Source organism: Mesocricetus auratus, unplaced genomic scaffold (assembly GCF_017639785.1).
Source record: "Mesocricetus auratus isolate SY011 unplaced genomic scaffold, BCM_Maur_2.0 Super-Scaffold_100003, whole genome shotgun sequence".
NCBI lineage: Eukaryota > Metazoa > Chordata > Mammalia > Rodentia > Cricetidae > Mesocricetus > Mesocricetus auratus.
In genome coordinates this window covers 42,777,093-42,802,341 of record NW_024429188.1, presented here as the reverse complement: position 1 = coordinate 42,802,341, position 25,249 = coordinate 42,777,093, and the positions used below count along the sequence as shown (strand labels likewise).

General features: G+C 41.8%; 1 protein-coding gene across 1 annotated transcript in view; it reads right to left on the bottom strand.

The window, feature by feature from the left end:
• The window catches only part of Msn (moesin), a 70,585-nt gene that overhangs the window by 22,773 nt on the left and 22,563 nt on the right, over positions 1-25,249 (bottom strand). The window contains exon 2 of the mRNA XM_005081148.4: positions 1,814-1,897. Coding sequence (XP_005081205.1) covers positions 1,814-1,897 — 84 coding nt within the window. The remainder of the gene's footprint in view (positions 1-1,813; positions 1,898-25,249) is intronic.

Sequence of the window (25,249 nt, the reverse complement as noted above, 5' to 3'; positions counted from 1 at the left end):
CTAAGTTCCAGGCAGCCTGGACTACATAATTAAGTGTCACATCAGCCAGAGTTATACACCAATACCTCATTCCTCCCCCTGACCCCTATTACCATTCCAATCTGTGCAAGGCTTGTAGCCATAGTGACCACCTACAGAACTACAGGCACAGTACATAAATCAAAGCAATAACAATGAATTACCTAGTAAAGGTTTTTTTATTAATAAAATTTTGCCCACAGATTATATTTGCCCCAGGCTCTAAGGCATGTCTTCAGCAGGACAAACTCCAGTGGGAAGAGCAGGGAAGGAAGGGTATAGTGATCATTTGGTTTTGGAGAGGAGTGGATAGAATCAGAACTCTGGAAGGAGTTTAAGATGAAGCTAAAGTAAAATTCCACCATGATGGATTCTCTCCCCTCAGCACCTCTTCCTAAAAACCTACTATGTAAACCCATGGTATAGTGGCTGCCTCCTCATGTTTGTCTTACAGACCAATAGAAGCCAATACAGAAGAGATGTTCTGTCTCCTCATACCAACACAAATAAGGTATTTTCCTTCTTTTACAGAAAAGGGTTGTCTGAACTCTAAACAACTGCAACAAAGAAGAGGGAGAAGAAGATGTGTAGAAAAAGTGGCAGAGATAAATTTTTAAAAGATAACCAAATTTTAAGAACCATTTACAGATACAAAACTGAGGTCCAAAGAAATGTTTGCATGAAACAAGGAATTAGCAGCAAAGCCAGCTCTGGAGATCAGAATTTTTAAATTTCTATCCAGTATCCTTTCAAATTCACTAGTCTGTCCTTTTAAAAGCTCTCCAATATATAACTCACATGAAAACTTTAATATAATCAAAATGCATTCATTCGTTGCAGACTAGTACTGTCATCACTTGTTAGCTATGGGAATGTCAACACATTACTTATGTATTTAGAAGTGTCTCAGACTAACTTATATTTTCACAAATTAACAATCAGTGATTACCCTGAAACATTAAAAAAAACATAGCTCCAGAGAAGAAGTAAGTTCCAACTAAATCCAAAATTAGATCAACAAAACTATCTCCCAATTCTAATATATAAATGAGACAAAAAGCATCATGGTATTAGAAGGGAAGTCATCATTTACTACTCTACCATGTGCTTGTATATAGTACTTCCTTCCAAGCGATTTGCTTTTTCTTATTGTCTTGTCCATTTCTGATCTGGGATTTTGTACAACCTTACATGTCACAATGATAATTTTTTTGGATAATGGTAAAGATATAAATAATATTACATTCTTATAACAGCAAAAGGCCTATAAAGTAAGCCTCAATTTTCTCCCTTTTGTTCACACTTGTATACATACATGGACACACATGCCACAGCATGCATCTGGAAGTAAGAGGACAACTTACAGGCATGGAGGAACATGCCTAAAATCTTAACACCTGGGAGGTTGAGGAAGAAGGATTTTGAATTAGAAGCCAGCCTAAGATACATAGTATGTTCAAGACACCTTGAGCTTTTAGAGAGAGAGAGAGAAAGAGAACATCTTTAAAGTTGAAAGGAAAATATATTCATATTTTCAACAAATCTAGCACAGAATCAATCACACTCCCTGCCTCTTGTCTCCATTGTTCAGGATTGAGGACAGGATGTATTAGAACAATGAGACTTAGATTTCAGGTTGCCAAAATTAAACTTTCCCTCCTTTTTAATTAAATATGGAGCCAGACTTTGTTTTCACCTTCCTTGGAAGGGCAAGTAGGAAAAGAAGCCTTTTCCAAAACATAGGATGAATGGGTGGTCTGCACTATGATGGTTAAGGAACAAGGCCCTCCCTTACCTGGTCAAACAGCTGCTTGCCAGTGGTGTTGGGCTGAATGGCAAACTCCAGCTCTGCATCCATGGTGGTCACACGCACGCTGATCTGAATGAGATGAAAGAAAGCAAATTAGTTTTCTGGCTATGTGATCAACAGGGGGTTGAACAAATGTCTCTGTTCAAATTTGGAGAAAGAAATCCAAATGCCAAGAAACTGAGTAAACAAGGAACTGGTATGAAGAAAGGTAAAATATTGACATAAGTCATAACTTAGCCATATTCTCAACCACATTACTGAAGATAAAAAAAACCACAGACAATGCTTCACCAAGAGGCAATCAAGAATGCAAATCATCCTACTACAGAGGAAGAAAATACTGACTTTATTTCTTCCAGAAAGTGTTTGCTATCTACCCCAGCCAATTGCAGCCCACAACATTTTCTTCTTACCTCTGGACTACAGCCTGACTTATCTATGGTATAAGTAGGTAGTTGTAGGAGCAAGGTAAAATAAAAAAATGGTTTCTCTGCTATGAACTTTCCAAGCTACAACATCAACCTTCTAAGCAAAATGTGCCACACCCCTTTGGTGGGTTGAAGGACATTTTCATAGGGGTCATCTAAGACCATCAGGACACACACATATTTTCATTACTACTCACAACAGTAGCAAAATTACAGTTATGAAGTAGAAATGAAAATACTTATATGGTTGGCGGGTCACCTCAACATGAGGAACTGTGTTAAAGGGTTGCAGCATTAGGAAGTTGTGAACCACTGCAGTAGAAGCATGATGGTTATGGGAGTAACCAACCACTTTCTAATTGAATTTGAGACCAACTCCACAGGAGGGAAGTCATGCTCAGTACTGTAAGCCTGCTCAAAAGCCCATGACTGGGGAGGTCATATGCCTTAGTGGGGAACCTACTAATATTGATTTACTCTGTAGGCATGGAGTCAAACAGGCCTCTAAATGTGTGCTTATATCCATAAACTTATTTTACTCTAAACCTTAAAGTTCCTTTTTGCAATGGCTTTCAGTTAAGATAGACTCAGAACTGATCAAAGTGCTGAGAATAATTGATTTCTGAGTGCTTGATCCTAAACAAGGCATCTGTACTTACCTGCTCCAAACCAAAGCCTGGAGAACATCATAAAAGATAGGGTAGAAAGAATATTAAGTGCCGGAGGGTGGAGAGGAGTCCTGTAACTGTTGTCTATGAACTCACAGAAATACTGCATAGTTACACAAGATCTGCACAATATTGGGCACATCAACGAGGACAGGGCGGGTGCTAATGAGACTCCATCCTTCCCTAAAGAACTATAGCCAATTAAATGTTAGGGGATCATTCTGGTAAGTTGTCCTTGCTCAAGTAAGTAATCTCCCACAAGTGTTCATGTAAGAAACCCTAATTAAATGCAGTGGAGCATACACATACACAACAACTATTGAAGGTAAAGAGAGTAAGAAGGACAAAATGAAGAATATGACCAAAATATGTGTACAGGTATACAGTGTCTATACATACACATACACATACACATACATACACATACACAAACACATACACATACACAAACACATACACATACACATACACATACACAATTGTAGAAGAAGAAAAACAAATTTAAAACTGGGTTCCAAGCCTAGTCTCGGTATAATGGGCTCAATTTACCAACATGAATATCTCTTATCCTTTTCTTGGACCTTAATTTCCCACATCTGCACAAGAGCAGAAAGACATGGGATGAGGGAGCAGCTAATCAAAGCAATAGCTAAGGATCATCCTAATAATGAAGTCTGTGGTTCTATACACTGCCTTGTTCTGCTAACACTTCCTTTATTTGTGTCTTACTGTTCTTTCCAGGGAGAGGAAAAGGACATCAGCAGAGGTGAATGTGTACAATATAAATGCGCTATCACAAAGAGAGAGAGCCAGGCACTGACCAAACTATAAGGCAGGAGTGAAGAGGGGGAGTGTAATGGTGTAATTATATTTTTCAAAAATATTTAAATGAAAAAATATTAATATATTGCATATTTTAAATGAAAAGAGAAAAATATCAAGTGACAGTAGCTTATTAAGGAAGGGGAATGAGAACTCCTAGTAGCCACTAAAATCGAAGCTTTTAGACAGTCTCAGAGGCTAACAGTTTAGTTAGTGCATCACAGTCCACCATTTCCCTGACGTGTCTATGCGGCCTCTTCTAGGACTATCTCTGTCCAATAGCCCAGATACAGACTACTAGCAAGTTGGAGTTATGCTGTCTACAGTTTTAGACAAAAGTTCAACCCCAAATTATCCTCAGAGACTGTTGCTACTCAGGAGACACAAGCCAGGACGCAAAGATGGTTTTCTTTCCTGCCATCTCTGGTAGACTTGTTGCTTCACAAAATTCCTGATACATCATGGGTATTCAAAAACACAAACTATGAGATTGTTTGCCAAGATGTGTTTGGCCATAAGATGAAAGTTTTTCAATGGCCTACCATATTTCCAAGGTAATGGAAAGAACTCTTGAACTGCAAGGAAGTGGGCAATCATTGATATGCAGAGACAGATGGTCCCACTTTCCGAAAATACCTCTGCACAGAGGAAGTTGAATTAAAGAAATCCTTAGAAGCCTTTTTTAATTAAAAAGAGAGCATATCAGGTAGCCACATAGGATTTCATTAGCACTAGACAGCATAGTCACAGTGTTAGAAATAGATTCCCTGGCCTACGCCAAAGAAAATTGAGATTTTATTTTGAAAGAGATTTTTCTTCAGTAAAACCTTGACAGTGGTGGTACTAGTAAATACAGTAACAATAAACAACCACTTTCATGTATCTAGATATACAACTCACTAGGTACTTCATATGTACTTCCCCTCTAACACAGTAACAGTCATTATTGTGATTGTTTCTACATTGGGGATCAGAACATAGATATATTATTATATCACAGACACATAATCATAATGCTAGTATGTGAGCGTTTGAATACCGGTCTATGTCCAGACTTTACTATTTAAACCAATATGCTAATTTCTTCTTACAAAATATGGAAGGCTTCCAATGGGAAAAAAAAGTTAAAATTTTATACTACTAGATATTTTGCTATACAATACATCCAAATGATGGTTTATTATGTAGTCATATAAAATATCATGCTTTGAGGATATCAAGATGGCTCTTGCTACCAAGTCTGATGATCTGAACCAAAGCCTTCAGACACACATGGTGGAGGAAGAGAACCAACTCTGTAGATTGTCCTCTGACCTCCATGTGCACACATACCACACACACACTCACACTCACATTCACATACATACACACAAATATAATAAAATTATAAGCCTAAAATTTCATACAATATATGAGCTCAGCTTCATAATGTATATAGTGCTAGTTAGGCTTTGTTTCTGAATGCTAAACTTATGGGTGCTTATTCCCTTGTTGAAACAATATTCACACTATTGAGGGGAAACCAAAATACAGACTTGCCAAAGATGTGGATCCCCTTGGAATAGGTATGATACTGAACGTTACTAAGTCTTTGTATCTTTGGGCTTTTCACAAGCATGAAGGTCAGGTAGCACGAACTTGGAGGCAGACACCATTTTACCAGCTAAACACTTCTGATGAATACCAGACCAAAGGAATAACTTTATAAATAAATCTCACCAGAGATTTGGGGAGGAAATCTATTTCAGGACGGACAATGAGACAGGAAAGTTCCCAAAGACAAGTACAAGTAAAGCAAGTGCCTTGTGAGGGTAAGGCAAGGTTAGCCAGCTTACTTGGTGTTACCCTAAGCATCCTGCCAACCCAGTGAGCCCTACAGTAATGAGTTGTCATACAGTATGGAGAAAATGGCCCAGCAGGCTGGAATTTGTGAGGAAAGGGTTGCCATGCTAAATACATCCTCAAGTCACCTTGTGCTGCTATATAATGGGGATGAGGAGATGGGTCAGTAAGTAGAATTCTTGCTCTGCAAGTGTGAGTACCTGAGTTCAATTCCCAGTACCCACATAAAAGTTGGTATCAATGGTGCATGTCTCTAGTTCCAGCATGGCAAGGGGTAGAGGGAGGCAGATTCCTGAGCTCAGTGGCGAATCAGCTTAGTCAATCAATAAGCGTGAGTTTCAGCATGAGACCCTTTTTCATAAATAAAATGGAAAGTGATAGAGGAAGTCACCTGACATTTACCTCTGTCCTCTACACATGTTCATACCCACACAAGCATGTATATACAGCATACAATATGCATACCAAAAAACAATGAATAAGGATATAGAGAGGATGGAATGGGATACTGACTGTTCTAATACATTAGTTTATTCTCATCTCAATGTTTATTTCTAATCTAGAATTACACAATTACATCTCTGTAATTATAAGTAGGCACAAAGAAAATGCTGGCTACATGAATAGCCATTGAATAAGAGACTATGAAATAGATGTGTTTAGGGTAAGGATGTAGTTCAATGGTAGTGCAGTTACCCAGCATGCACAAAGCTCCATGGATAGTACAGGCGTGGGAGCACAGGTAGCCTAAACACAGTACATTTAGAGAAAGAAGAGGACATTTTACTTCTTAACCTTTTTATGGCAGGTACCAGTCTTGCCAATCTAGCAAAGGCAATGGGACACTTCTCAGAATATTTTCAAAGGCATAAAATAAATACAAGGAGACAATCTATATTGAAATGTATGTCAAATTTAGTAACATGGACTTACATATTGTATAAAGTTACCTAGCATTGGGTCTTAATAGTTACTACTGTGATTTCTTTTTTTTTAATCTTTTCGTTGTTTGACAGATTCATACACGTATACAATGAATTTCAGTCAATTTACACACCCTTCATCCCCCCTCTATCTCCCATTGGCACTCTTCTTAATGAGTCCCTGTCCTTGTTTCTATGTCTTCCTTTTGCTGTTTGGTCCACTAAGTTTAATTTGATTTCCTTGCCCAAGCATGGATGAGAAGTTTGTGAATATAGTAAGGAAATTTATCTGTGGCTGTGTCTTTTACAAGAGTGACACCACTCCTTCAATAAGCATTGTCAACAGTCCATGAGGTAGAGGGGGTGACACGTCTTCTGGGTACAACATAGCTATTGCACTACTGTAATTTTAATTTTAGTTTAAATGATATTTTGGGATATCTGGAATATCCAAATATCTTATGACTTCCACTGATGACAATATCATAGGTATTGCTGCTACTAATTTTTTGCTTATATTTATAATTAAAAGGATAAATCTTAAGTTAGAGTTTAGTGAAAAAAAATGTTGGCATCCCTTAGGAAAGGACTGCTTTCAGGACCCCCATGGATACTAAACTCCACAAATGTTCCCGTGTCTTGAAAAAAGTCATAATATTTGCATATAACCTACATACATCCTCTTGGGTTCTCTAAATCATCTCTAAATAATTTATAATACTTATAAGGGTTTGGAATGTAACTTGGTAGTACAGCGTGGTTTAGCAAACATAAGGCCCCAGGTTCAGTCTTGTACAACATAAACAAATGTTATAATACAATGCAAAGGCTTTTCAGAGATAATCATACAAAGTCTACACATGCTCAGTACAGATGCAGTTTTTCCCCAAATATTTTCAACCCACAGTTGGTTGAGGACCAACTGTATCTGCATTCATAGGTCCATTCCTGTTTCAGATGCTATTCATGGATAGAAGGATTTCTGGTTAAGGGACTTCCTAGAAATGTATTTCAGGCCACCTAATACAGAAGCAGCACAGTGTTTAAAGAATGATGGGTGTAGGAGAACTGTAAAACTCTTCTCTGACCTTGAGGCAATTACTGAATTACCAAAGAACTGCAATGGTGATACACAGGGAAGTCCCTGAAAAGCAGAACAGAAAAATCTTTTGTGCAAATTAAGAATCATATTAAGGTGGTTTTTCCATAGATCTCCAAGGACAGGATTGATTTGGGGAAAAGAGACTCAAAATAGAAAAACCAAAACAAAAGTGAGGAAAGGGGACTTGAGTAAAATAAATTGATGGGGATGGTTAAGAGTTAGTAACAGTTAAGGTTAGTTTGTTCTTTGATAATCTTGAGATGCAAAAACACAAGACATGCTACAGCCCTCTGGACATAAGCACCTACTGTCCTCCTTTTGGAATCAACCTCTCTTTTTCGTTGAGGGAGGTGTTTTGGTTGGGAAAGTTCATTAAAAAGGGGTGGCCAGTGGGTAGAGGTGCCCAGCACCAAGCCTGATAGCCTGAGTTCAAAGCCATGAATTTATATGTTGGGAGGAAAGAAGCAAATGTCATAAGATGTCCTCTGACCTCTGCACTCTATTGTCATGCACACATAAATCCACACAGAAATTTTCTTAAAACCTGAAATTGAAGCTTTGAAATCCAGCAAAAAATTTCCCTGGCAGGGAATAAAGGAGCTGATCTGGGTAAACTAGCAATTTAAAGCAAAATTCGCAGAAAAGAGAACTGTTTACACCACTAAATCCTTGCCTAAGCTAGGCCTGAATATGCAGGCATAGACTGAGCTCAAAGACTATCTATGGAGAACAGAAGGGTTTAAGGATCAAGACAACAAAAACCATGAGTACGAATTTCAAGAGTGTGTCATCCTCTCACACACACTGGCCCTCCCACCTCTAGTCCAAGAACAATAAATCCATTGATGCTTAATGAACAATTGAACATAGATACTTCCCACAGGAAGCCTCTCTGAAAATTAACTCATCTTGGTGGTTGCCTATCTAAAGCCTTCAACAAGGACCACTCCTTCATCCCAAGTTGGTTAGCCTGAAACATAATCAGGCCAATGCTGGCAACAGTAGTTGGGGTACTTTTTTATGTGTCCAGTAGCTTCAAATAAAAGACCTTTCCTTTCCCTCGAGCCAGGATCATCCAGGTAAGCAGCAGACCTGCAAAGTGGTCTGGCCATAACTTGCCCCTACCTGCTGTCTGTTCCTAACTAGATAACACAGATACCCCCCAGGGGAGAAGGGGAGAGAAATGATCACAAGTTAACTCACTGGAAAGATGAGCAAACCTTTTGTCAGTTGGTAAGTGAACAAACTGAAGTACATAGGGGCAGTGACAGAACACTTACTCTATGCCAACTCTGTGCCAGCCCCATCACCCACAGGCTCAGTTCACATCACTAAAGCCAAATTGCCCCTGCTAGCAGTTGGTGGAGGCGGGTCTTCTGGACATTCCTGGAGCTCCTTCCATAACTCCACCCACCTCTCTAGTCATGGTAATTTCACTGCTCTCTTCAGACACTGCCTTGGTAACTATTTTGCCAAAGCCCACACACTGTAGCATAGGAAGCCTGGGTATATCTGGGAAACACTGTTTGGATAGGGTTCCCTTGTCTCCCTGAGGCAGACCGGTTTGGTCTGAGCTCAACAATCTCACCAACTACCTGCCATCTCTGAATTCTGAGAGAGTGGCCTTTCTTTCTGTGCTTTTGGGGGTGTGTGTGTGTGATAATGTGAGGAAGACCATTATAATTGGAGGAAGAAGACGAGCCAGAGGAAGTACAAGCTTTACTACAGCAACCCCAGCACTCCAATCCCTTCCTTGGGCAGTCACCTGAAACACCTTCCCCCAGCATTTCCTGCTGCAGGGCCTGGCCTATCTTGATCCACAGGATAACAGAACAGCCTCAAGGGCATCTTGCATCTTTTCCCTAAGAAGAAAACAGAAGTTGCCTTGACTCTCTAGCCCAGGAACTGCAGAACTCCTTCCCCATGCACCCTCCCTGCAACTCTGTCTCTCTGTCTGTCTCTCTCTGTGTTTCTCTGTCTCTCTGTCTCTGTCTCTGTCTCTGCCTCTCTCTCTCTCTCTCTCTCTCTCTCTCTCTCTCTCTCATCCACTTTGCAACAACTCATTCTTTCTCCCTAGTGATTTGGAAATGGCACCTGGTACGATTATCCCCTTAGATCTCTTTTGACCTATTCCCAGACCTTTCCAGACCTGTCTGGGCTTACCCTTTCCTATGCCTGGGTCTGTTCCCCACAGTTTTTATAAAAGAGAACCACACCAATCCTGAGTGACCCACACCCATACCTTCATGACTCAACGTTGGTTCTCCAACCACTCCAGCTGCTCCAAAAAGGCATAGGAGACAAGAGTCTCTTTCATTTGTTTTGACTCAGCCCTGCCCTCCAAAAATTCCAAGAAGCATTTCAACCGACAGACAAGAGTACACTAGAGACTGGAGTGCTACTCTTTCAGTTACCATGTTTGGGGCACTAAACCTTCTCAGCAACAAAAATACAACCACATTATCAGTGTGGGAGACGAGCTCAGCACCGAGGCCTAAGATGCCAAAAATCAGAAACAATGATGTCATCTTAGCAACTGCATCTTCCTCACTGCAGCCTTGATTTTAGGAGCTTTTGTCGGTCCAGATGCAAATCTTGTCCCCCTTTATTCCTCTCATATGAAAGTCAGGAAAGAAACTACTCGCGCGTGTGTGCGTGCGTGCGTGCGTGCGTGCGTGTGTGTGTGTGTGTGTGTGTGTGTGTGTGTAAGCCCAACTCCAGCTCAGATCTTTCTGCAGGTACATGGGTTGCCCCACAGTGTCCTTAGCATGGTCATTCCTCTGAAATTCACCTGATTTCTCCTTCCAGAGCTTCTTAACTTTAGTCTCCAAAATGATAAACAGTGTGGAATAAGACCTGAAAGGGCCCTCAGTGATCATCTGATTCAAGTCCAAGGGTTCACAAATACAAACACTGAGGTACGGAAAAGAGGCATTGGCCCAGTGTCATCCAGCTACCATGCAGTGTGAGAACAGATTAAAGTCTGAGTGCTTAGGCTTGCCAAGGATTAATAAAGAGCAGCGTTCCATCTCCAGCACCACAAGTAATAACATTTAATTTTTAAAAAAAAAACTGGCTCTTGATCCCACAGAACATTTAATAAGTCCAATAAGTCCTCATGCCATCCTGGATCTTACAAGCTTCTACTTTGAATCTGGAGATGCTATGTGAAGAAGGCAGCTTCACTATGTCTCCACTAAGAACTCAAAGCTGGCACTTATTTGGAAGTCTAGTTTGCAACAAGGTGCAGATCTAACTTCATTCTGAGATATCCACTACCACGAATTCTAGGGAGACAAAATGTTTCATAATAACATGGAAGCAAAGACATAAAGAGGTGGGTTCATACCCAGGTAGCAAAGAATAATAGAGTCCTTCAATTCCCATAAATCTTTGACAGTGCTGAAATGAAAAGGAAGCCAGCCCATCATTAGTAAAACAAGCATCCAAATGTGAGAAACTGTTATGCGGAGCCACACCCAGCTGGGCTTCACTCTCTCCAGTCAGCATCCTGCTTGACCCAGGCTCCTGCCAGCAAGTTTCACAGGAAGTTATTTGGAGACTGGAGACAGACCATTTTTGGCTGCCTGAAGATGCTGGCTTTGCCCAGGGCACCAGAAGAGGGCTCTATTCCCCCTTCTTAGGAGCCTAACACCTCAACATTCATGATCACATCTCTGAAGAACAATGCAATTGATCCAAGCACCAGCTTAGGTTCCTTAAACTGCTCATCAGATTCCTGCCAAGCCCTGTGTCTCTATGTGTTAAAATTGCTAGTCAGGATCAGTAAACTATTCAAGGGCCAGGAGGAGGCTTACAGACCTAGTCAAAAAGTAATTTTCCACCCAACCCAGGGGAGGGGGCAGAGGGAAAAAGTAAAGAAAAAGATATCTTGATAGAAGGGGGCCATTTGGGGATTGGAAAGAAACCTGGTGCCAGGGAAACCCTCAGGATGACTCCAGCTAAGACTCTTAGTGATAGTGGAGAGGGTGAATAACCTGGCCTTCTCCTGCAATTAGACTGATGACTACCCTAATTGTCATCAGAGAGCCTTCTTCATCCAGTAACTGATGGAAGCAGATGCAGAGATCCACAACAGTCAAACACTGGGAAGGCTCCTGAGTCCTGCTGAAGAAAGGGAAGAGGGATTGTACAAGCCAGGGGAATGAAGATCATGATGGGGAAACTCACAGAGACAGCCGACCTCCACTTGTGGGAGCTCACAGACTCTGGACTGACAGCTGGGGAGCCTGCATGGGACCGACCTAGGTCCTCTGCACGTGTGTGACAGTTGTGTAGTTGACCTGTTTGTGGGGCTCCTAGCAGTCGGATCAGGACCTATTCCTGGCACTTGAGCTGGCTTTTGGTAACCTCTTCCCCATGCTCGGTTGCCTCACCCAGCTTTGATTCAGTGGAAGGAACTTGGTCCTGCCTCAACTTGATGTTCTATGCTTTGTTGACACCCATGGGAGGCCTGCCCCTTTCTGACTGGAGATGGAGGAGTGAATGGGGAAGAGGTAGATCGGAGGTGAGGGTTGGGGGTTAGAAAAACAGAAGAAGAGGGAGGGGAAACTGGTAGGTACATAAAATAAATGAAAAAAAAGGAATAAATAAAAAAGTACTGCTTTCAACACCAGGGCTAGGCTAAGGTTGGCATCCAAACATGGTGAAAGGGAAGCCCACAATACTGAAAGTGTTTACTCCAAGGAATAATGGTCTCAAGAGCAAAGTAGAAAAGAGTGGGAAGAGGCTTTGGGATCTCTTTTCTAATACTCACTTCCAGAGGTGGGTAGCTCAGTAGTAGAGTAATTGCCTAGTATGCTCAAGACCCAGACTTCTAGCCCCAGCTTTGACAAAACAAAAGGTTATATTCTATAAGGTGACCTCACTAATTTCAACCGTACTACATGGTTACTGAGAGATAGATAAGTAATAGATAAGAAAGTACCTAGCCTATAATAAATAGATTATGATGCTTATTACCCCCCTTTGTGCCATTATCATTACAAACATCCTCTCTGTCAGAATGAGTTAAAGCAAACGTCTTTTTGACTACAGAAGGCCAGGGCCTTCTTAAGATTTTCAAAGAACCGTCTAGGACTCTTTTTTTTGCACAAATTCTACAATGTAATGACATTTCTAATTCACCTAGATAATGTGAAGCATATACAACAGTGAAACACATTTATCTCTCCATGTATTTATTTGTTTATTTATTAATCTATTTGGATCTCCCATAGTTTCTGCAGGCCCCAAACTTGGTATGTATCCAAAGATGACCTCTAACTCCTCATTTTCCTGCCCTTCACCATTCTAGTGCTGGGATTACAGACATGCACCACACAGCCTGGCCCAGGAATTCTTTTAATGTTCTCTTTCTTAGAAGAGATGGGAAATTCCCCCAAGAAACAGAGCCATAAAGGATTAGTGAACTCAGCTGAGCATTTATGCTACTTTATGTTCTTCAAAGGCTGCCTTGTCTTCCTTTCTTGTTCTGAATTCTGCCTGAGATTTTTTGTCCTGTAATGTCTTATATTACTAACCCTTACCACTCAATACAACTTCCCAAGACTTCCTAAATCTCTCAGCTGGTGTCACAATGATCACACACTAGGCTTAAAAATGACTCAATAAAATCACCTGAGGTAAATTTTTGGAATAGTCCCTCACTCATTCTGGCTTTTTGGGCCAGAAATTGGCCAGTCATCTTGAATTCTTGGGTTTGTCATTAGAAATTAAGAGCCACCAAGATAATTCCAAGGCCCTGGCAAATTTACAAGCCTGATGATAACAAATTGGCTAGGAAACTATCTCTTTGAAGGGAAACACAGAAAGTAAAAGTTAAACAGAAGACATCTAGGCTGGTGGTTTAGTAAAAAGGCTCTCCAAGTCTGAACACAGTGCACACTCAAAAAGATCAATGATGACACTGTGTTTCTATAGCCACTATATCCCTCTACATCCGAATATTCTTGTTTATAAAGCATGGTGACAATCATATCTGTTCCTCGCTACCAAGAACTACATTCACAAACTGAAGTAGTATCTCAGTAGTAGGGAGAACATGGATTTATATTCTAAAAACATCAGTACAAGATTTAGATCCAGAAACAATGAGCCAAGGGCTCTTAAGTCTCCCCACATGTAACATGAGCAAAATGATGCCTATGTAGCAAACACGGTGTTTGGTGCTAATGAGATGGTGCCCTAACTGACTATAAACATAATTTTTGCCCTTAGTCGAAAACCCAGATGCCTAGAATCCCAACCCAAGAATACTATAACAGACTCTTGAGAAGAGGGCTTAGGAATCTATATTTCAACAAATGCCTCAAGAGACCCGCACTACCTGAGTTTAAAGAACATACTCTGGCACAGATGCTGGTGAGATCAGAGCACAGGACCAGCTGTCTCTAGGTCCAAAATGTTTTCTGGCTCAAATCCTCCTCATTCAAGGACCTTGAAGTTAGGACCTAACAGAACAGGTGCTAAAGGAAAGAGACAGAGGAGACTTTGAAATTCTAATCAGAAAATTCTGTCAAACCTTTGAATTATTGTCCAAAGTCTTCAACCTTCCGCCATCTAGTTAAAAGCCAGACAGTGGGAGGAGGTTCAGATACCTCAGTAGTCAAAACATATTGATCAAAATGCTCTAATTAAGGTCCCTGTCAGAGTCTTCCTGAGTTCTCTGCCCCATAAGCATTCCACACATATTCATTCCTAGGAGAATTTTCAGGCAATGAGCAGACCTTAAACACCAACTCCCCTTCTTGGATGCTCTGAGAACTAAGAGACAAAAAGCAAGCATCAAAGACAAGACAGAGATGCAACTTTTCATGAAGGGAAGAAACAGAGGTTCGATGAGGTAAAAATAATGTTTAGTTAGGCTTTATGGAGAGGAAAGTAGAACCGCAGCACCATGCTGTAGCAGTCTGTCATGAGTTGAAGCCCAGCTTGGGCTACATAATGAGCACATTTCTCAGGGGGAAAAAGCATCTAATGCAGACTCAGAGATAAAACTAGAGCCTGAGTTTACACAGCTACCAGTATAGAGACTTTGATTTGCCAGTCTCAATTTCTCTTAGTTAAGGTTGCAAAGATCCTTCTGTCAAAAGTATGCCTGTTATCACTACTTTATCCAAGAAATCTAGTGGCCTCTAGCTGTAAGCTGTCACTTAGGGCGCTATGGCTCACCAGGACAATTGGCCAGTTTGAAAGGCATTGATTAACCTCTTGGGTAGATGGAGAGTTCCAAGACTGGTCTCCTAGAACTCTACTTATCCTAGTTCTGCCACAAATTCCTTATTACCATCCTCTGGATCCTCCGTCTCCCTGCATGAAATCAGGGTGTTAGACTAGTTGGCTTCCAAAGGTACATTCACAGAAAAGAGGAGCTAGTGAGCAAATCCCCATCTCAGTATGTCAGGTAGACTCCCTCAGCCTCTGCTCATTCCAAGTTGAACTCTTCAGGCAGTTTAGCCCTGGGTGAATGGCAGCTGGGTGGGCAGACAAGCAGGAAGGCGGCAGCCCCACCCTCCTTTACACAGGAAGCTAGCTACATCCTCTTTTCCCCACCCTCAGCAGTACATCTCCAGTTGTACCCAGCAGAAGCCGTGGGGGCAGGGCAGAGATGAGGCCTAAAATGAAACCAAACATGCAAATTACCTCAATGTACTAAGGCGCCATCTGAGGGTAGGAAGTGAACTAGGGCCCTGAGAAAGAGCAAAGCCCCAATGTCCACTAGGGCCAAGCTCTTCAATAACACCTTGCTAGCATGACAGGAACAATTAAGAATGGGCTAGTACAGTAAGCAGACCTGGCCCATCCACTGAATTGCAGGACTTGATACACACAGGTGTTTCACTGGTGTGTCTTTCTAGGGTAAGAATAAAGCCATGCCATAGGTAGGGGTGGGGTATACACACGAGTGAACACTTGTGAATGAATATAGGGGCTTTTAATTAATCGCAAAGCCAAGGAAGCCCGCACCAACCTTCATGGCTACATGCCAGCCCACTTTCCAGGGCCATCCCCCACACCTTGTGACTGGGCCCCAGCCCTCCCCACATCCTGTTCTCAGAGAACACGTGGCTGCCTGGGGAAAGATAATGTCATTACCACACTTCCCCTCTGCGGAGGAGGATCTGGTTGGCTGGAGAGGGAGGCAGAGTTCTCTGCCTGTCCAGGCTAAATAATCTGAAGTAAATCTCCTCTTCTCACAGAAGGACAGGAAGAGTGACTAGATAATCTTGGGAACACCTGCTACCTTGAAGAATACATGCCTCAAGATAAAAGGTGATAGCGCAAATTGTTTCCAGAAAAAAGTCAATGAACGTTCTGGGGGAATAAAAGCAAACTGCCAACCTCTTTTACATTCCAAGACTGGAAAACAATGTGCCAGTGTCTCTTCTTTGATCAGTGAACCAGAAGACACGAAAACACAGTAAAATTCTCTTTTCAAAAGGTTCCCAAGTGTCACAAGAGTCTCTCACAGGAATCCTAAATACCAGCTCTGGCATTTCTGCTAAGCGGTACGACTTAAAGGGTCTAGAATGGTGTTAGTCAACTTAGAAAAAAAATGACTTCGAAATTTTAAGAGCAGCTCCCAAACAAATTTGGAGACTTATGAAGAAGTACCAGAGCCCCGCTCACTGCTGATGCCTTCCCTTCTCTCTAATCAGCTCGTTCCCTGACTCTCCTTTGTCTTCCCTTCCAAGCCTATAAATATACAAAAGAATGTGACTGGACGTTCCATGTGCAGGGAGGTCCTCCTCACTGCTCCAAGGTCAGAAGTCAGATACCATTCTCCACTGCTGCCTCACTGAGCACACTAGCCTTTGGGACAAGAGGCGCCTCCAGCTGGGCTTCTGAGGAAGACTGTAGCTTGCCCAGCCTAACTCTCTCGTACAACTTGCCTGCCTCCACACCTAAGCTCGCAGTGCAGTTCAACTCTTGGCTGCACCAAAAGGGTACGTTTATCACATAGGCCTGGAGAAAACAAAGATTCTCAAAAAATACCTGCTTCCATCAGAGTGCCATGATGACTTTTGGAAAAGGCCCTTGTGAGGGCAAACAGGAAGGGAGAGAGGAGACTTGGTTGAACAATACATGGCATCCAGCTTATTTGTTTTGATCAATCCATAGCTTGAGATGACCTTTTCTAAAAGCTGTTTATTTTGTGTGGGGGAGGTTGTTGCTTTCTTTTGAGTTGATAGAGCCATATCCTCTAAGCTTACAAGTTTATCCATCAATTTACTGAAACCAGTAAAAACTGTTTAGCCTACCCATCAATAATATCAACATTTTTAGCACCCCAGCCCCACATAACTTTACACTCTCCAGAACTGAGGTGATTGCCCATGAACCCACTCAGTTAAACTTAGATAGGTGAGTGGATGGGTGGGTGGATGGATGACTAGATGATAGATAGATAGATAGATAGATAGATAGATAGATAGATAGATTGATAGATTGATAGATACTCAGTTCTCTGTGTAGAACAAGAACATTCTTCCCCATTAGCTTAACATTCATCTAGTGTCTTCAGAAAGGAACAGAAAACAGGCCCGCAAGAATCTCTCCAGAAATTACCAACGGTTTCTCAAATGACCTAAGCAACATACCCAATTGTGCAATTTTGGGGAGCAGAGGAAGCCCTGACTGTGTGTATGCATGCTGTTGATATGAGTACCAACTCAGACCCATGGAGGAATAATGAAGCCTTCCCTGTAATGTAAGTCTCAGAGGAAAATGACAAAGCCTTTCTCTGGGGACTGAGTGTGAATGTTGACAGTGTGTTCAGAAAATGTCCACTATAGCACCCTCGACCCCATATTCATGACCTGAAGATTGCTCTCCTACATCAGCTACTCCTTCTGAGGTTAGCTAAAGGAGAATCTTTGATCCAGCTGTATGCCGTAAATCCTGCCTCCTTGTTTATCTGTATGTAACAACTCTGCCTGAGCCTCGTTCAGCCGTATGCATTAACTCTGCCTCTCTGCTCAAATCTATATAGTAAATACAGGTGCTGTGGCTTCTCCAGTTGAGAGCCCAAACAAACTGATCCAAACTACTTCTGTGTCCCTGTGTATTTCTCTTTTCTTCATTTCCCGGCTGCCCTAGTCAGGTCTGTCCCTGGAGGTAGTGTATGGACATGGCGTCCAATCAAATAAAAGTCTATATATCTATAATAATTCTAACAGGACTTGGAAGATTAACTAAAGTTACCTCTCAACCTACTTCAGACATTTCAAAAAAGACCCATACTCCTACAATAGTGTGTGTGCGCATGTGCAATAGGGCTACAATAGTGTGTGTGCGCATGTGCAATAGGGATGCTGGACTCAAACTCACCATCCTTCCCCCTGACTCAAGTTCTGGAAAGACAAGTACTTGCCACCACATCTTGCTGAAAGAAACGTTTGTTAGATGGAGGCAATACATAGATCAGTGACTGTGGAACTGCCCTTAATTATAGCAAGGGCAGAGGTTAAAATAATCAAAAGCAACAGAGAAAACACAAAGAAGGGGCATCTAGGCAATCAAGGGCAAAGTGGAGACACAAGGGAGATTTCTAGACATGTGTGTGTGCCTATGTGTCTATCTGTCTGTCTGTCTGTTCACATGCTTATGCCACAGCATGCACGTGGGGGGGGTCCAAAGAAAACCTTGAGAGTTAGTTCTCTGTTTCCACCACGTGGGCTCTGGGGATCAAACCCACATCATGAGGCTTGGCAGCAAGAGTCTATCTCACTGACCCATCAAAGTACATTTCTAAAAAGCTAACACGTTCTAAAGGATAAAACTATCCCAAGAAATAAACGAAAAAGAGAAGGGAACTTGTAATGTTGGCAGAGACCAAATGGAGGAGCCAGGACAAAGAAAAACAATTCATGTCTTCCAAATGCCACAGAGAGACATGTGATAAATGAAAACCTTGCGAAGGGCATCAAGTTAAATGTGAAAGCCTCCCTCCCCATCTCACAGACCTTCCCAGAATCTATCAGAAGAGAATAAATTAGAGATCTTCTCACCAACTTGGTTTTATACTCCAATTCATCAGATGTGGGAAAGAGGTGTGTCACAGGCAGAGAAAGAATTATTACGGAAAAAAGCCTGACAGATTGGGCTAATGTACAAGACAGAGAGGAGGCTGTTTCTACTGCTTCTCTGAGAAAACAGTTTAGCATTATAAACCTAACACCTACAGCTCACACAAGAACTACTTTACAGTATTTAAGGAGCCTACTACAATACACCTCCGGTTCGTATAGAGAACCTATCTTCCTACAGACAGGTCTTGAGGGGCAAGCAGGACAAGATGCTCAACCCTCACCCATTCACCCCCAACACACACATAGAAAAAGGAAATGAAATCTACCAACACAGAAAGGGCCTGGGCGTGGGCCCCAGCCAAGTCTGCCTGACCTCTTCAGAAGAGCAGGGAGTCACTGATTTCACAAGCTATTTTTGTCCTTTTGAGTAAGGGTTCCTCTAATCATTGTCTCCTCTGCATATTCTGTCTCACTCACACCACAACTACCCTTTCTACCTTGCATCTCATGGACTTCTTTACCCACACTCCCTCATCCTAGGATTACCTAAGCTTGCATATCTGGGGTTCCTCTTCACAAAGTGACAAACACCCACAGATGCTGTTCACCCTTCCACCCAAAAAGCAGCAGCAGAGGACTCAGAGAGAGGTGTGTCCATTGCAAAACAGATCAGTCATGATCGTCACTGGTTCAAATATCAGTTTCTCCCCCTACTGAAAGAAAATCAAACAGAGCTACTTCACTTAAAGTTAGAAGTAAAGGACCTGGGAAGATGACCCAGAGGTTAAACTGCTCTTTCATGGAGGACCTGAGTTCAGTTCCCAGTATTGACATCAGATGGCTCACAACCATCTGTAACTCCAGCTCCAGAGGATCAAAGACCCTCTTTGGCATGACATTTACTACACACACACACACACACACACACACACACACACACACACACACACACGCACGCACGCATGCACGCACGCACGCACGTGCGCTCAGAAAACACAAAAATAAAATAGTAAAAAATAAATAATATTAGAGGCAGTGCATAACTGGAGTCCTAAAATTCTTTTATCTTAAATATTTAGAGGGTAAAATATGATGAGATTTAGGGAAATATGACATTATTAAGCAACTCATGCACTTTTCTCATAAATCCCAATGAAGTAAGCATCCCTACTAATCTGAACTTTTAACAATTGGAAAACTGAGTGTCAAAAGTAAAGGTGCTACACCAAGGACTAATGGTTGAGAATTAATCTACAAATAGGCCTACTTCATTTATCTATAGCTACCACTTTCCTTCCCTTCAAATCACCTTAATGCTGACCAAATCCCATATCCTGATGTTGAAGAAGTATCAATATAATCTCCACTGTCACCAGAAAATCATTAACATCAACTTCACTCACTTACAACCCACAAATATTTGCCAGTTCTGACAAGCAGGAGGATGTTTACATATGCCTGGCACCTACTCCATCCCTGGGATAGAGGTGCAAGACTTAGGAAAAGAATAAGACTAAGAAGCCTTGATGAGACTTGCTCATTCATTTGTGCCCTGGGTGTAACCACTGGTCCAGAATTACCATGGCTTTTTTCTCCCAGGATTAGTAGCATGACTAAGTGAACACCCATGGTACTAGGTATGTCTGGAAGAGGCAGATATAGGAACAAGGAGAAGAGAAGGTATTCCTAGGAAGACTTGGGTCAACAACTGTTACAACCCTGACATTCACAGGGGAGAGACACGGCCTTGGAACCACACTTCCTCCATAAGATTCCCAAAGACACACCATGGTATAACTGTTCAAACAAACATACATCCAAAGACCCACACAGCAGCTGAACCCAGTGCAGTGAGGAAAGGGCTATAGAGGAAGTGAGAATGTCTCCCTTGAGGGGTAGGCCTACTACTAGAGCCACACCAGGGAGTCACTCCCACAACTCCACAAAAGGATTCAGTATTCCTTCTGTTTAAAGTGGTCCCACGACAACACCAAGGAGGCACCTTCTCAAAGAGACAGGTTAGATTTTAAGTGACTCAACAACAGCCAAGAATGGAGTGTGAAAGAAGGAACAGGAGGCAATGCTGGCTGGAGTCCTAGAATCCCACACTGAATACAGCTTTGGACTTTCATGTTTGTTTTCAAATCTCTCTAATTACTATCAACAGCAGATGCATACTTACCAGATCTGGGGCCACCTGTAATGAAAAGCAAGCATGTACAAAGAAACAGTGAGATAAAGGAACACAGCATCCACAGGATTTTTTCCCTTTTCCAAGAATCCAGTTTTAATTCTAACCTTAGGTAATTATGACCTCCAACTGTACCCCAGAAGGAGACAGAGTAGCTTAGTTGGTTGGCAACCAACATGATTTATAATTTGCAGCAAGCAGCCAAATCATAATTCAGATTTAAAAGACCTACAATGTACCTGGCTCATGAAAGAAGTGACTATAAAGGACTTCTGAATATCTAAGAAACAAATGGATACAAGCTGAGCATGGTGTATAAGCCTACTGTCTCAGCTGATGAGGTAGGAGGACCCTTTGAAACCACCCTGAGCAACACTGGGAGAATTTTTCTCAGGAACAAAATAGATACATAGTAAACTGGCAATCTAAAGCACACAGTCTATAGATAGTTGACAACTGTCTCTTTAGGCCACATTTAGTCTGTTACATATTCTTCTTTCTGTTTTTTTCTTAAGAAAAATTTTAAACAAGATTTCATTTTAATTATGTGTAGGTGTATGCATCTGCCAATGGGAATATGTAAACGAAGGCAGGCAGGTGCCCATGGCTATATGTTCAGATACCCTGGAACTGGAAGTACAGCCAGTTGTGAGCTGCCTAATGTGGATGCTAAGAACCCAACTGAAGTCCTCCGAACAGGCAACAAGTGCTCTAACTACTGAGTCACCTCTCACGCTAACAATACTTCCTTATTAGTCATTTTTTCAATTAGCATACAAAGTGATGAATTTCATCTTGGCATTTATATTTGTACTGTTCTTGCCCCTTTACTGCTGACTTCTTTCTTACCCCCTAACCTCTGTCCTCTTCTTGCTGAAGTCCCTCCTATTAGCTTCCCTTCTGCTTTCATATTACATGTATTCTATTATCCTCTTTTTGTTTTTCCCCCTTTGGCCCATTTGCTAAGATCTCTCTTTTCCACTTTCTAGTTTTGTGACCTATACCCACACTCACTCATATACATATATGTATAACTTAAAACCTAGGGTCCACATGAGAGAAAACATGTAATATGAGTACTTTGCTTAAGTGGGATTTCCAGTTCCACCCATTTTCCTGCAAATGCCATAATTTCATTTTTTCTTACAGCTGAATAAAATCCCATTGTTTATAGATCAATTTACCTTTTTCATTCATCTGGTTCTTTCTTGGCTATCATGAACAGCAAGCAATAAACATGGATCTACAATTGTCTTGTGCCATGTGCAGGAGTATAAGCCTTTAATCCCAGCACTTGGGAGGCAGAGGTAGGAGGATCTCTGTGAGTTCAAGGCCAGCCTGATATACAGAGTGAGTTCTCATTATCAATCTACTCCAAGTCAAGTCTCAGGGAACACTGCTGAAAACATGGTGAAAAGAATTAAGAACTAATGGCTAGGGAGGAGAGCTAAAAAATGCTGACATCTGGACGTGGAATAGCTGTTGCCTACACAACCTCACAGATGTGAAGAACAGGAAGTGGTGGATGGATACACTAAATATACATTGTACAAACGTACTAAAATCTCAAAGAATAAGAGTTCCTTGAAATGGATGTAAAAGTATCTTTGTAGTAGAACGTACAAGTTACCTGGATATATAGAGGAGCAATACTGCTAAGTCATATGGTAGTTCCATTTTTAGTTTTGTGAGAAACCTCCACACTGATTTCCATAGTGACGGTACAGTTTACACTCCCAACAATGAGTAAGGATTCCCATTTCCACATGTGTTCACCGCGCACGCACACACACACACACACACACACACACACACACACACACACACACACACTGTCTCTTTCTAACAATTCTGATTGGGTTAAAGTAAAATCTCTAAATGGTTTAAATTTGCATTTCCTTGATGGCTAAGGACAAGGAACACTTTTTTAAATTTGTTTGTGGGCTAAAGAGATGGCTCACCAGATAAGAGGTACCTGTTACCAAGCCTGGCAACCTTAGTTCAATTCCCAAGACCCACATAGAAGAGAGAACCAACTCCAACAAGCTGTCCTTTGACTTGCACATGCATGCAGTGGTATGCAAACCTCGAACTATCACCCAACATACTGCCAAATAAATGAATAAATGTGTTGAGAGTTAAGCATACATAAATAAATAAATAAATAATAAATAATAAATAAATAAAATCAATTCTAGGCTGGAGATATGACTCAGCAGTTAAGAGCACTAAGTGTTCTTTCAAAGGCCTGGGTTCAATTCCCAGCCCCTACATGGCAGCTCACAAGCATCTAAAACTCCAGTTGCAGGCAAAGCACCCATGCACATAAATCTTTCTAACTATAAAATACATGTGTTGGCCATTTGCTTCTTCTTCTGAGAACTGCATGTTCAGTTCACTAGCCCACTGATGGGAAGGTTTTGTGTGGTTCACTTTTACTGTTCTTTACATATTCAGTTGTCAATACTGTGTTCAAGCTTCTCTTCTGTGACTAGGCCTTGTTCACTTGTGATCTGGTTGGGAATTTCTCTCACAGGACTAAAGAGACAAGATCCATCATTCAGACACGCCCACATTCTGACCTCTCACTGTGGCTCTTCACTACTGTCCTTCCTATGGGAAAGACAGACAGACAGATAGACGGACGGACAGAAGCAGAGATGGTATCACAGGCCTACAACCCTAGCATTCAGAAGACAGAGAGATATCAGTGTGATTTCAAGGCCAGGTTGGCTGCATGATGAAATCAGCTTCAAGAAAGCAAGAGGAAGAGAAGTGGGTGCCGAGCTGGAGGCAGCTCCCTTGGAAGCTGTTTAGAGAAAATAAATCCTAAGGTATCCTCACATTTTTTTATACTAACCATCCTCTCATGACCCTAAGAAGACAAGCTTATTCTCTAATCTGGGTACCACATATGAAAACAATCACAGAGAACACTGTGAAACAGAGCCAGGATAGGTGCAAGGGCTCGATGTCCTTGGAATGCACAACAGTAGAAGGGACAGGGAGGGAACTAGTAGATCTATGGGTAGCTCCACTCCCTAGTCAGGTATAAGGGTTACCCAGTTAAAACAGGAAGGAGAAAACAAACAATATTCCATTCCCAAGAGCACCATCCCAGACCGTCCATACAGAGCTGAGGAGTGAAGTCACCAAGTCCTTGGGCTCTTACTCACCAACTGCCTGTAACGTTCCTACTGACTGAATGCCTTTGCCCACAGCATTACTCACCTCCCATCCTGTGCTATTCCCACCCCCACCCTGGCCCAATCTGTAACATGCCCAGACAGTGAACTCACTCTCCAAAGAGAGCTACACATCTCCTTGGGGGCTACTTAGTTGCTCTGAACCCCATACCTTCCTCCAGCATTTTTGAGCTGAGGGCTGCAACTCCCATCTCCTACATCCCTGACCAAGTTTAGAGAACTCCAAATTGAGCTATCAAGGCCACTTCTACCTCCAAGTACCAAAGTATGAAGAGTCCAGAATAGAATTTTAGCTCATCTCGACTGTCTGTATTCATGTTGTGTGTCCATTGACATAGGACTCTCCTTTCTTGGGTTGTTTTCTTGAAAGTAATAAAGAAAAGCTCCTATTAGGGATAATAGTTACCTTAATTTTTACCCAACATGGAAATACCATAGGGAATTAGACAAAAATCTTTATGGCCAGTCTTAACTCATATCAGCTAGAGCCTACATGAACTTCTATACACATACCAAGACCTACTGCACAGGCGAACTTGAGTTTTTCGAGCACAAGGTCCAAAGACAGTAAGACTAGCTCCCTCCTCCACAAAGCTCAGTTCCTACTATGGTAAGAAGAGCTGTTCTCCAGATTCAGTTCTTAGGCCACTAAGGTTATGAGTTCAGAACCTTGTCACAGTTTTTTGTTTGTTTGCTGGGTTATTTTTGTTTTGTTTTGCTTTGCTTTGTTTATATGTAGTCCTGGATGGCCTGCTGCTCATTATGTAGCCCAGGGCAGCTTTGAACTCAGAGCAATCCTCCTGTATCAGCTTTCTTAAGGTTGTGACTACTGACATGTGCCATCAAACCCAGAACTCCCACTCCTTTTCATTTCCTCAGCGGTTCGGATCTAACCAAAGCGTGCACACATTAGGCAAGCACTCCATGATCAAGCTGCTTTGCTGGGTACATCTAAGCAAACGCTAAGCATTTCTCACTTTCTTGCAGACAACTCTGTGCCTAGCAAATCCAAGGCAGTAGCTCAATCAGATGGAAAGGGCAATTAGCTTTGAAAGCAGTGGTCTGACTAGCAAGAGTGTGGGTGACACCAGAAGACACTGCAAAGTGAATCAGGCCAGGCCCCAAGTAGACAGAAAACAAGCAATGTAACAGGTGGCCAACCCCACAAGTCTCAAATGCAATGAT